Raw genomic sequence first — 13,695 nt, 5'->3', positions numbered from 1 at the left:
GAGGCATGTCCCATTTAGTTCTTCTGACAAACCTGCAAAGTAGGTACTATTTCATCATCTGAGGCTAGAAAAGTAAATAACTCTCTTAAGATGACCCAGAAGTAAAGAGCAAAGCCAGGACTTGAATCCACATGAGTCTGACTTCAAAGCCCACTCCTAACTCCTGACCACTGTATTCTGCTGTTGAAGGATAATGAGATACATATTCTTTCCTAGTACGGCAATGCATTTGGTTTGAACTCAGCCTAACTTTTTACAGTCATGTAAACAACTGTTGTGAAATTATACAGAAACATTAAACTTTTTGATCTCTATTTCTATATTATGATTCTAGAATTGCTAAAGACAGATGCACATCTCAATGTACATTTTCCTCTCTCTGGATATGAGAATCTGGACAAGACCAATAATTGTTGAATGAAGTTTCCAAATACCTAAAGTACTTGGTAATAGACTAAGAATCTGTTTCTTGTTTATCTGTAATCAGTTTAATAGTTGCAGGTAAGAAAATTTAAGCACAATTTTAGTGAAGCCTAGCTACCAAACTTTTGACCAGTTCAATAATGCAAAGGACAAAACCTATTCATAAAAATGAATTTTTAATTTCAAGAGCATAAAAAAAAAAAAAAACCTCAAACCTGTCCCATATCCCTCCCACTCATGCAAACAGCTTTCAAATGAGATTCTTCAAATTTTACGTTTTTTCCATTCTGGCTCATTCTTTGCTTCCTCATCATCAGATTCAACTTGGGCAAACATGGTTTTGGGCTGAGTCCTAAAAGAAAGTTAGAGAAGGAAAAATTTAGTCAGAAAGTATTTGTTACATTAGATTTTGCTTCCTTCATCGAGTGGGAGCAAAAGTGGGGAATAAATTACAACTCAATTATTAAATATAAATCATTAAACTTCTGGCAAAGAAAAAGATAATGGAAATTTAATTATGTTCAGGAAAAGAGCCAAAGATTCTTTTAAAGGTTTACCCACTGTGGCAGACTGTACACACTATCCTTTCCTTAAATAAAATGAAAATGGGCCGGGCGCGATGGCTCACGCCTGTAATCCCAGCACTTTGGGAGGCCAAGGCAGGTGGAACACGAGGTCAGGAGATTGAGACCATCCTGGCTAACACGGTGAAGTTCCGTCTCTACTAAAAATACAAAAAATTAGCCAGGTGTGGTAGTGGGCACCTGTAGTCCCAGCTACTCAGGAGGCTGAGGCAGGAGAATGGTGTGAACCCAAGAGGTGAGCTTCCAGTGAGCCAAGATTCCGCCACTGCACTCCAACCTGGGCAATAGAACGAGACTCCATCTCAAAAAAAAAAAAAAAAATTAAATGAAAATGCATCAAATTCAGTGGAACGTCACACATCCTAACCACCCTCCACCTGACCCAGGGTAACTGGGACCGTATGGAAGAACAAACTATAGTCACCAAGCAAGAATCTACACGATCTTTAGTAAGACCATTTATTAAGCTCTCTGGGTTGTCCCTAGACTTCAATAGTCCAAATATGTGTTTATAGTACACATAAATGGGAAAACCTGAGTTAGTTTTCTTATCTAATGAATTTCAGCCTGCAAAAATAAAAACCAAAGCAAACAAATGAATATCCCCTGCATTCCCACACTCAGCCCAGTGTATGGAAATACCAAGCATTTTAGGGCACATCACTGTTACATGGCTGTAATACTGCCACATAGTACATCAAGCAATCTGCACAGACTTTCTGTGCTTTGTAAACATACCTGGTTCAATGACATCCCTTTTCACACTACTCACATAAGAAACACCTCCAAGAAAATGTCAAGCGGTTATAATGTCTGCCCCTTTCGGTCACGCTACTCTGATTCTATTCTTAAAAACAGCTCTATCACATTATGAAGAAACATTAAAGCACATCTGCAGGTTATATATTTCAGCTTGTATTTTCATTTAAAATTCAATTGTTATATCCACATAATTCCAGAATGGTAAAAATAATGACAACTATAATTCCTTTGATTGGCAAGAAAACCGGGATAAACCTTGTATTACCTCTTGCTATTTTTTTATTATCCTGGGGAAGAAGCATAAACCATCCACAACTCATGCTGATGTTGTCTGACATAAGTCATATACTAGAACTGCTCGTGCATAAGTTGATCATTATTCCTGTCTCTCCAGTTACCTCACACAACTACCTAGAGCCCAAGCTGTCCCCATACACAACCCAGTTGGTTAAACTTCTTGTTGTCACTTTAAGACACTGTTACGATATCTATACACAGGTCACAGCTCTTACATTTCAAAAAGCAGCTACAGGTTTTGATAGGCCATGAGTTGCTGAATTCCTAACTGGCTTTCTAACATGCTACAACAAGGCAATTGGTGCTTGTTACATATTTCATGTTCTGGTAAAGATGCTGACCAGTTAGGTATGGACAAATCTGTTCAAGAACAAATTTGTCCAGGTTAAAAAATCCTTTGAATTAGATAATTTAACTTCTCAGGGGGAAAAAAGGAACATGGTCTTCCAAGGATATCTGGCAGTGCTTCATAAGACACCAGCTCGTCAATGATAGTTGTAATGAGATTTAACTACTAAGAAATTGCAATGCTGGTTTCTTGGATTTAAAAAAGGAAATTAAATGGCAAATTACAGGAAAAAATGTAAAGTCTGAAAAGGCAATTTCATTTAAGGGGTTATTCTCTGTATTAGACTGTTTGCACGCTGCTAACAAAGACATATCCAAGACTGGGTAATTTATAAAAGAAAGAGGTTTAATGGACTCACAGTTCCACCTGCCTGGGGAGGCCTCACAATCATGGCGTAAGGCAAATGAGGAGTAAAGTTATGTCTTACACGGCAGCAGACAAGAGAGTGTGTGCAGGGGAACTGCCCTTTGTAAAACCATCAGATCTTGTGAGATTCACTATCACAACAGCATGGGAAAGACCAGCTCCCATGATTCAATTACCTCCCACTAGGTCCTTCCCACAATGTGGGAATTATGGGAGCTACAATTCAAGATGAGATTTGGGTGGCGACACAGCCAAACTATATCACTCTTTTTTTTAGAGACAGGGTCTTTCTCTGTCACCTAGGCTAGAGTGCAGTGGCATAATCATAGCTCACTGTAACTGAATTCCTGGGCTCAAGTGATCCTCCTGCCTCAGCCTCCCCAGTAGCCAGGACTGCAGGTGTGCACCACCATGTCTGATTACTTTTTTTTATTGTTTTGTAGAGACATGGTCTTGCTCATGTTGCCCATGCTGGTCTCAAGCAATCTGCCCACCCTGGCCTCCCAAAGTGCTGTGATTACAGGCATGAGTCACCACGCCCAGCCAAGATAATAGTCTTTTTAATACTCCACCTATTTCCAAAAGTATCTGTAGCAGGTTGATGGCTAACATTAAAGGACACAGAATCAACGAAACTACGTAACAACAGCTAGAAAGAGGCATGAGAGGATGTTTTGGTGGGATGGAAATGTTCTATAATCTTGACTGAAATGGTGATTACACAGGTGTATGCATTTGTCAAAACTTGAAATGGGTACATTTTGTATTTTATTGTATGTAAATTGTACCTCAATAAAGTTGATTTGTAAAGAAACTAAAAACAAATTGGTAGAAAATAAAGAACCAAGGAATGAAAGGGTAATTGAGCATTAAACTTAGCACTGAATTTCCTAGCAGCCATGAAAAAAGAATAAAAAAGGACAGATATTTGTTTTTCAAAGGAGATAATGCATTTTTTTTTCACCTAGCATTGAACTCAATTAATTCATTGAGTGAACGTTTGCATCAGGGTCACTTCAACTGTCATTTCCAATCACTAGATCACAACAGTTTCCTTGGTCCCCACTAGGAATTAAAATGTAGGGAATATTAAGCTGTTTGGAAGGTAAGACAGCTAAACATCATACTCCTTCTTGCAAAACTCCATGACATTTAATTTCTACTTTTGAACTAATCATAATGCTGCCAGCAAAATGGCCACATCATGTGTATGCATAATATTTTTTTTCTTCTAGAAAAAACAAACAAACAAACAAAACGGGATATATGTGCAGAATGTGCAGGTTTGTGACATCAGTATACATGTGCTATGGTGGTTTGCTGTATGACCTGTCCTCTAAGTTCCTTTCCCTTACTCCACAACCTCCAAAAGGCCCTGGTGTGTGGTGTTCCCCTCTCTGCGTTCATGTGTTCTCAATGTTCAACTCCCACTTATGAGTGAGAACATGAGGCGTTTGGTTTTCTGTACCTGTGTTAGTTTGCTGAGGATGATGGCTTCCAGCTTCATCCATGTCCCTGCAAAGAACAGATCTCATTCCTTTTTATGACTGCAGAGTATTCCATATGGAATACTATACTTCTTTGTCCAGTCTATCACTGATGGCCATTTGGGTTAGTTCCATGTCTTTGTTACTATAAACAGTGCTGCAATAAACATACGTGTACATGTCTCTTTAGAGTAGGATGATTTATATTCCTTTGGGTATATACCTAGTAATGGGACTGCTGGGTCAAATGGTATTTCTGGTTCCAGATCCTTAAGGAATTGCCATACTGTCTACCTCAATGGTTGAACTAATTTACATTCCCACCAACAGTGTAAAGTGTTCTTATTTCTCCACAGCCTTGCCAGCATCTATTGTTTCCTGACTTTTTAATCGCCATTCTCACTGGCATGAGGTGGGATCTCATTGCAGTTTTGATATGCGTTTCTCTGGTGATTAGCAATGTTCAACTTTTTTTCGTGTTTGTTGGCCACATAAATGTCTTCTTTTTAGAAGTGTCTGTTCATATCCTTTGCCCACTTTTTATGGGTTTTTTCCTTGTAAATATGTTTAAGTTCCTTGTAAATTCTGGATATTAGACCTTTGTCAGATGGGTAGATTGCAAAAATTTTCTCCCATTCTGTAGGTTGCCTGTTAACTCTGATTCTGGTTTCTTTTGCTGTGCAGAAGCTCTTTAAGTTTAATTAGATCCCATTTGTCAATTTTGGCTTTTGCTGCAATAGCTTTTGGCATTTTTGTCATGAAGTCTTTGCCCATGCCTATATCCTAGGAATGGTATTGCCTGGGTTTTCTTCTAGGGTTTTTATGGTTTGAAATTTTACATTTAAGTCGAATCTGTCTTGAGTTAATTCCTGTATAAGGTATAAGGAAGGGGTCCAGTTTCAGCTTTCTGCATATGGCCAGCCAGTTTTCCCAACACCATTTACTGAATAGGAGATAATTTTCCCATTGCTTGTTTTTTCAGGTTTGTCGAAGATCAGATGGTTGTAGATGTGTATGTTTCTGAGGCCTCTGTTCTGCTCCATTGGTCTATATGTCTGTTTTGGTACCAGTACCATGCTGTTTTGGTTACTGTAACCTTGTAGTACATTTAAAGTCAGGTAGCATGATGCCTCTAGCTTTGTTCTTTTTGCTTAGGATTGTCTTGGCTATATGGGTTCTTCTTTGATTCCATATGAAATTTAAAATAGTTTTTTCTAATTCTGTGAAGAATGTCAATGGTAGTTGGATTGGAATAGCATTGACTCTATAAATTAATTTGGGCAGTATGGCCATTTTCACAATATTGATTCTTCCTATCCACGAGGAAGGATTTGTTTGTGTCCTCTCTTATTTCCTTGAGCAGTGGTTTCTAGTTCTCCTTGAAGAGGTTCTTCACATCCCTTGCTAGCTGTATTCCTAGGTATTTTATTCTCTTTGTAGCAACTGTGAATGGGAGTTTATTCACAATTTGGCTCTCTGCTTGTCTATTGTTGGTGTAAAGGATTGCTTGTGATTTTTGCACAATGATTTTGTATCCTGAGACTTTGCTGAAGTTGCTTATCAGTTCAAGAAGTTTTTGGGTTGAAATGATGAGGTTTTCTAAACATAAAATCGTGTTATCTGCAAATAGAGACAACTTATTTCCTCTCTTCCTGTCTAAATACTTTTCTCTTGCCTGATTGCCCTGGCCAGAACTTCCAGTACTATGTTGAATAGGAGTGGTGAGAGAGGGCATCCTTGTCTTGTATCAGTTTTCAAAGGTAATGCTTTCAGCTTTTGCCCATTCAATGTAATATTGGCTGTGGGTTTGTCATAAATAGCTCTTATTATTTTGAGATACGTTCCATCAACATCTAGTTTATTGACAGTTTTTAAAATGAAGGGGTGTTGAATTTTATCTAAGGCCTTTTCTGCATCCATTGAGATAATCAAAGTGTTCTTATTTCTCCACAGTCTCCTGGCATTTATTCTTCCTGATTTTTTAATAATCGTCATTCTGACTGGCGTGAGATGGTATCTCATGGTTTTATTTGCATTTCTCTGATGATTAGTGATGTTGATCAATGATGTTTTTCACATGTTTGTTGGCAGTGTAAATGTCTTCTTTTGAGAAGTGTCTGTTGATATCTTTTGCCCACTTTTTGATGGGGTTGTTTTTTTTCTTGTAAGTATGTTTTTGGTTTTTGTCTTTGGATCTGTTTATGTGATGGATAATGTTTACTAATTTATGTATGTTGAACTAGCTTTGCATCCCAGGGATGAAGCTGACTTGATGATGGTGGATACGTTTTTTTGATGTGCTGCTGGGTTCGGTTTGGCAGTATTTTATTGAGGATTTTTGCATCAATGTTCATCAGGGACATTGGCCTGAAGTTTTCTTTTGTGTGTGTGTGTCTCTTCTTGGTTTTGGTATCAGGATGATGCTGGCTTCACAAAATGAGTTAGGGAGGAGTCTCTCCTTTTCAATTGTTTGGAATAGTTTCAGAAGGAATGGTACCAGTTTCTCTTTGTACTTCTGGCAGAATTTGGCTGTGAATCATCTGGTTGTGGGCTTTTTCTAGTTGACAGGCTATTAATTACTGCCTCAATTTCAGAACTTGTTACTGGTCTATTCAGGGATTCGACTTTTTACTGGGTTAGTCTCGGGAGGGTGTATATATCCAAGAATTCGTCTATTTCTTCTAGATTTTCTAGTTTATTTGCTTAGAGTTGTTCAAATACAGATTATCTGATGATAGTCTGTATTTCTGTGGGGTCAGTGGTGATATCCCTTTTATTATTTTTTATTGTGTCTATTTGATTCTTCTCTCTCCTTAATAGTCTAGCTAGCAGTCTATTTTGTTAATGTTTTCAAAAAATCAGCTCTGGGATTTGTTGACTTTTTGGAGGGTTTTTCATGTCTCTATCTCCTTCAATTCTTCTCTTAGTTATTTCTTGTTTTCTGCTAGCTTTTGGATTAGTTTGCTCTTGCCGCTCTAGCTCTTTTAATTGTGATGTTAGGGTGTCGATTTGAGATCTTTCTAGCTTTCTAATGTGGGCATTTAGTGCTATAAATGTCCCTCTTAATACTGCTTTAGCTGTGTTCTAGAGATTCTGGAAAATTGTCTCTTTGTTCTTATTGGTTTCAAAGAACTTCTTTATTTCTGCCTCAATTTCATGCTCTACCCAGGAGTCATTAAGGAGCAGGCTGTTCAATTTCCATGAAATTCGTGGTTTTGAGTGAGTTTCTTAATTGTGAGCTCTAATTTGACTGCACTGAGGTCTGAGAGGCTGTTATTATTTCAGTTCTTTCACATTTGCTGAGGAGTGCTTTACTTCCAATTATGTGGTCAATTTTAGAATAAGTGCCATGTGGAACTGGGAAGAATGTATATTCTGCTGATTTGGGGTAGAGAGTTCAGTAGACGTCTACTAGGTCCATTTGATCGAGAGCTGAGTTCAAGTCCTGAATTTCCTTGTTAATTTTCTGTCTCATTGATCTCTCTAATACTGACAGTGGGGTGTTAAAGTCTCCCACTATTAATGTGTGGGAGTCTAAGTCTCTTCATAGGTCCCTAAGAACTTGTTTTATGAATCTGGGTGCTCCTGTATTGGGTACATATATATTCAGAATAGTTAGCTCTTCTTGTTGAATTGTTCCCTTTACCATTATGCAATGCCCTTCTTTGTCTTTTTTTATCTTTGTTGGTTTCAAGTCTGTTTTGTCAGAGACTAGGACTGCAACCCCTGCTTTTTTTGCTTTCCATTTACTTGGTAGATTTTCCTCCATCCCTTTATTTTGAGCCTGTGTGTGTCTCTGCACATGAGATGGGTCTCCTGAATACAGTACACCAATGGGTCTTGACTCCTTATCCAATTTGCCAGTCTGTGTCTATCTTTTAATTGGGACATTTAGCCCATTTACATTTAAGGTTAGTAATGTTATTATGTGTGAATTCAATCCTGTCATCATGGTGCTATTTGGTTACTTTGCACACTAGATGCAGTTTCTTTGTAGTGTCAGTGGTTTTTATATTTTGGTGTGTTTTTGCAGTGGCTGGTATTCATTTTTCCTTTCCATATTTAGTGCTTCTTTCAAGAGCTCTTGCAGTGCAGGCTTCATGGTAACAAAATCCCTCAGCATTTGCTTGTCTGGAAAGAATTTTATTTCTCCTTCACTTATGAAGCTTAGTTTGGCTGGATATGAAATTCTGGGTTGAAAATTCTTCCCTTCAAGAATGTTGGATATTGGCCTGCAATCTCTTCTGGCTTGTAGAGCTTCTGCTGAGAGGTCTGCTGTTGGTCTGATGGGCTTCCCTTTGTAGGTGACTTGGCCTTTCTCTCTGGCTGCCCTTAACAGTTTGACCTTGGAAAATCTAATGATTAAGTGTCTTAGGGTTGATCTTCTCATGGAATATCTTAGTGGTGTTCTCTGTATTTCCTGAATTTGCACGTTGGCCTGTCTTGCTAGGTTGGGGAAGTTCTCCTGGATAATATCCTGAAGTGTGTTTTCCAGCTTGTTTCCATTCTCCCCATCTCCCTCTGGTACTCCAATCAATTGTAGGTTCTTTTTTTTTTTTTATGAAGTCCCATATTTCTTGGAGGCTTTGTTCATTCCTTTTCATTCTTCTTTCTCTATTCTTGTCTGCATGTCTTATTTCGGTAAGGTGGTCTTCAAACCCTGATATCCTTTCTTCCACTTGGTCGATTTGGCTGTTGATACTTGTGTATGCTTCACAAAGTTCCTGTGCTGTGTTTTTCAGCTCCATCAGGTCGTTTATGTTCCTCTCTAACTGGTTATTCTAGTTAGCAATTCCTCCTCCAACCTTTTATCAAGCTTCTTAGCTTCTTTGCATTAGGTAAGGGCATCCTCCTTTAGCTCATCATAGTTTTTTATTACCCATTTTCTGAAGCCTACCTCTGTCAGTTTGTCCATCTGATCCTCCATCCAGTTCTGTGCCCTTGATGGAGAGATGACACAATAATTTGGAGGAGAAGAGGCACTCTGGCCTTTTGGGTTTTCAGCATTTTTTTGTTGATTCTTTCTCATTTTCATGAGTTTGTCTAGTTTCGGTCTTTGAGGCTACTGATCCTTGGATGGGGTTTTTGTGGGGCCTTTTTATTGTTGTTGATGCTGTTGTTGTCACCTTCTACTCGTTTTTCTTTCAATAATCAGGGCCCTCTTCTCTAGGGCTGCTGCAGTTTGCTGGGGGTTCACTTCAGGCCCCATTCATCTGATTCGCTCCCGTGCCTGGAGATGTCACTCAAGGGGGCTGGAGGGCAGCCAAGGTGGGTGCCTGCTCCTTCTTCTAGGACCTCTAACCTCGAAGGGCACCAACCTGATGCCAGTAGGATTGCTCTTGTATAGTGTGTCTAACGATCTCTGTTGGAGGGTCTCACCCAGTTGGGTGGCATGGGGAGCAGGACCCATTTAACGAAGCACTTTGTCCCTTGGTGGAGCGGGTGTGTTTCGCTGGAGGGAAACCCACTCGTCTGGGCTACCTGGATTCCTCAGAACTACCAGGGGAAGAGGCTAAGTTTGCTGGTCTGCAGAGACTAAGGCCACCCCTCCCACTAGGGGCTCAGGCCCAGGGAGATCCCAATTCTGTCCCTGAGACTCTGACTGGAGTTACTGGAGATCCTGCAGGGAAGCCATGCCCACTGAGGAAGAATGGGTCAGGGTTAGACCTGAAGAAGCACTCTGGCCACAGACTGCCACAGCTGTTGTGTTGGGCTGTGGGGACAAGTCTTGGGACCAAGCCGTCCAGCCTTCCTGACTCCAGCAGGGGAAAAGTGCAGCCTGGAGTTATAGAAATGGGTGCTGCCCTTCCCCCACCCAGAGAGCTTAAGAGTGTTAGGCAGTTGCTAGTCCCAGTGCTAGCTGCTGCCCCTCCCCGAAGGAGCCAATAGACAGCAGGCAGCCACAGAAAGTGCTGGTAACCCCTTCCCCTGGGAGTTCGGTAGGCTTAAGCAGATTCCAGCTGAGAGGCTGTAAGAATCTGCACATCTGCACATTCTGGGGTTGGGATGCTAGGCCCCGGTGGCCTGGGTCTGCAAGTAGGATCTTCTGATCTGTGGGTTGCACAGTTCCATGGGAAAAGCAGTTTCCCCAGCTGGATAGCGTGCTCACTCACCGCCTCCCTTAGCTGAGGGGAGAGAGTTCCCCTTCCCTGTGTGGCTCTCAGGTGGGTCATTGCACCACATTGCCCTTCCTTCTGTGGGACACACCAGCCTTCTAGTCAATTTTGATGAGAGAACCTGGATACCTTGGTTGCTGGTGAAGGATTCACATGCTTGTTACGGTTTTTTTTCCGATGGGAACCTCTGAACACCACTGCTTCTAGTTGGCCATCTCGGCCCTGCCCGTAATATTTCATGTGATATTTCAAGTCATGACATCTAACTTGAAAGCTGTAATGGTCCCCTTTCCCCAGACTGCCAAAACCAAGGCAATAAACTCTACATTTTCCTGGCAATTTTCCCAATGCTTGTTTACCACCTGTTTCTTCATTCTGTTGGTCAGGTAGGGGAATAATTGAGTGTAAGAACTTGGCTCCCATCAACACCTGGTGTTGGCAAGTGTATAAACTGGACCACATCAAAATTAAAAACTTCTGTGCTTCAAAGGACACAACTGACAGAGTGGAAAGGCAGAATGGGAGAAAATATTTGCAAATCATATAACCTGACAAAGGATTAATATCCAGAATATATAAAGAACTCCAACAACAACAACAACAAATTTTTAAAATGGGCAAAGAACTTGAATAGGCATTTCTCCAAAGATATACAAATAGCCAAAAAGTGCATGAAAAGATGCTCAATATCATTAATGATTAGGGAACTGCAGACCTCAACCACAATGAGATACCACCTCACCACAAGAATGGCTACTGTTGAGAAAAAAAACATAACAGATAATAACAAGTATTGGACAGGATGCAGAGAAACTGGAACCCTTGCATGCTATAGATAGTAATGTAAAATGGCACAGACACTACGGAAAACAGTGTGGTGGTTCCTCAAAAAATTTAAAAATAGAATTGCCATGTGATCCAGCAATTCCATTACTGGGTATATACCCTCCAAAACTGAAAACATAATCTTACAGAGATATTTGCACAGTTATGCTCATGGCAGCATTATTCACAACAGCCAAAGAGTAGAAGCAACTCAACTATACACTGATAAGATATGGTATATACATAAATGGAATATCATTCATCCTGAAAAAGGAAGGAAATTCTGGTAACATGCTGTAATACAGATGAGCCCTGAAGACAGTACGCTAAGTGAAATTGGCCAGTCACAAAAAGACAAAAACTGTTTGATTCCACTTACATGAGGTATAGAGTAGTCAAATCCAGAGTTAAAAAGTAGAATGGTGGTTACCAGAAACTGGGTGGAGGGTGAAATGGAGAGTTGTTTAATGCAGGGGTCCCCAACCCCCAGACTACCGTTGGTCCATGTCCTGTTAGGAACCAGGCTGCCCAGCATGAGTTGAGCAGTGAGCAAGTGAGCTAATATTACCACCTGAGCGCCACCTTCCGTAAGATCAGTGACGGCATTAGATTCTCAAAGGAGCATGAACCCTATTGTGAACTGCACATGTGAGGGATCTAGGTGGCGTGCTCCTTATAAGAAGCTAATGCCTGATGATCTGAGGTGGGACAGTTTCATCCCAAAACCATATCTACCACTTCCCATTCCATGGAAAAACTGTCTTCCACGAAACTAGTCCCTGGTGCCAAAAAGGTTGGAGACAGCTGGTTTCATGGATATAGAGTTTTAGTTTGGCAAGATGAAGAGTTCTGGAGAGTTTGCACAATATGAATGTACTTAACACTAACGAACTATATACTTAGACATGGTTAAGATGGTAAGTTTTATCTCATGTTTATTCTACCAAAATTAGACTTATTTAAATTAAAAAAAAAAAAAAAAAAAAAGAAGAACTACGCTCTTGGGCTTGGGAGTAAGGAAGAACAAATCCCCTTCCTGGGACAAAAAGGAGGTGCCTTGGAGAGGGCGCCAGCCTCCAATCTAGAGCAGTGCCTAGGGTACTGCTTCTCAAACTGTCTGTGGTGGAGGGCCAGTCTTTGTTTTCTAATTTCCAGGACCCTGCAGACAAATATTATATTTCTAGAAACATAAAATTTACAGACTATGAAATACAAATCTAGGTTTTTAATAGATTCAACAGATATATCAAATTGCTATAAAATGTCCAAAGTGTTACTCTGAATTCTACATTTACTTCATCAGCACTGGTTGGTGGACCATAGTGAGCAGTACCTTTTGAGAGCTCCATCCCTCCCTTAGCTTGGCAAAGAAGGGAGGAAAACAGAGCTTTAAAACAAGGCTCTGGAGTAAGAATCTGTGATTTTAACAAACTTGTACACATGAGGAGCTTCCTCCAACTGGGGAAAATATTTCCCATGTCTGGAAAAGTTGGTCCTGTATGATGCTACTGAATAGTAGGAATAAAATTTGGGGTTGCACTCTCAGGCCCAACCTTAAAGGAGTGGTCTTTGATTTTGGGGAGTTAGGCATGGGGAAGTGAAGCAAAGTATGGCCCGCAGAAGAAATTTTCTCTCATTCCAATCCATTCTGCCCTCAAAACCAACATTCTTACAGCATAGTTCAGAACCTTTAATGAGAGCTGTGTGTTGTTTGCTGAATAAAGACTAGGTTCTTCAAGAAAAGATTATTCAACTTTAACACACGGACCATCTCTACCAAGCCTAAGGAACACCAGTGTTTTGTAGGAGCACAGTGAAAGAATCATAGCTTTAAACATTCTAGCTATTCTTTTTAGCAATTTTTATCTTTGAATTTATTTCCAGCAGTTATTCTTTTGAAAAAGTTTAGAAATCCACATATGAGAAATACTTTAAAAATTCAATTCAGAACTATCTAGGACATTTTAAATGGATTTCTTTAGTCACCACTTTATCAAAACAATGAGGAACAGATGATTAGGCAACTTCTAGCAATGTTAGGACTACAACCAGGAGATTTCTTCCCTGGGGGATGGCCTAATTTGCCCTTGGCACAGAAAACTACTATAAAAATAAATCAACAACATCAAGCAAAAGTAAAATGACACATACAAAGAGATAAAATGTTAATGGATTTGAAAACACTTAAAAGCTGATCCACAAATTCCTGCTTTTAAAGCTAACAGGAGAAGAAAAGGCTGGAGGGGCGGAGCAAGATGGCCGAATAGCAACAGCTCCAGTCTCCAACTCCCAGTGCGAGCAACACAGAAGACCGGTGATTTCTGCATTTTCAACTGAGGTACTGGGTTAATCTCACTAGGGAGTGCTGGACAATCGGCGCTGGTCAATTGCTACAGCCCGACCAGCGAGAGCTGAAGCACGGCGAGGCATCACCTCACCTGGGAAGCACAAGGGGAAAGGGAATCCCTTTTCCTAGCCAGGGGAAC

The 13,695-nt window shown here is 40.2% G+C and overlaps 1 protein-coding gene across 1 annotated transcript in view; it reads right to left on the bottom strand.

The window, feature by feature from the left end:
- Window positions 1-582: 582 nt before the first annotated feature.
- The window catches only part of LOC105529463 (WD repeat-containing protein 70-like), a gene marked incomplete at its 5' end in the record, with an annotated part of 53,960 nt that continues 40,847 nt past the window's right edge, over window positions 583-13,695 (bottom strand). The window contains one exon of the mRNA XM_011966622.1: window positions 583-775. Within this exon, the coding sequence (XP_011822012.1) occupies window positions 688-775 (88 nt within the window). The remainder of the gene's footprint in view (window positions 776-13,695) is intronic.

Source organism: Mandrillus leucophaeus, unplaced genomic scaffold (genome assembly GCF_000951045.1).
Source record: "Mandrillus leucophaeus isolate KB7577 unplaced genomic scaffold, Mleu.le_1.0 Scaffold119, whole genome shotgun sequence".
Lineage (NCBI taxonomy): Eukaryota > Metazoa > Chordata > Mammalia > Primates > Cercopithecidae > Mandrillus > Mandrillus leucophaeus.
The sequence above is the reverse complement of the archived record's forward strand: the minus strand, read 5'-3'. Positions and strand labels throughout refer to the sequence as shown.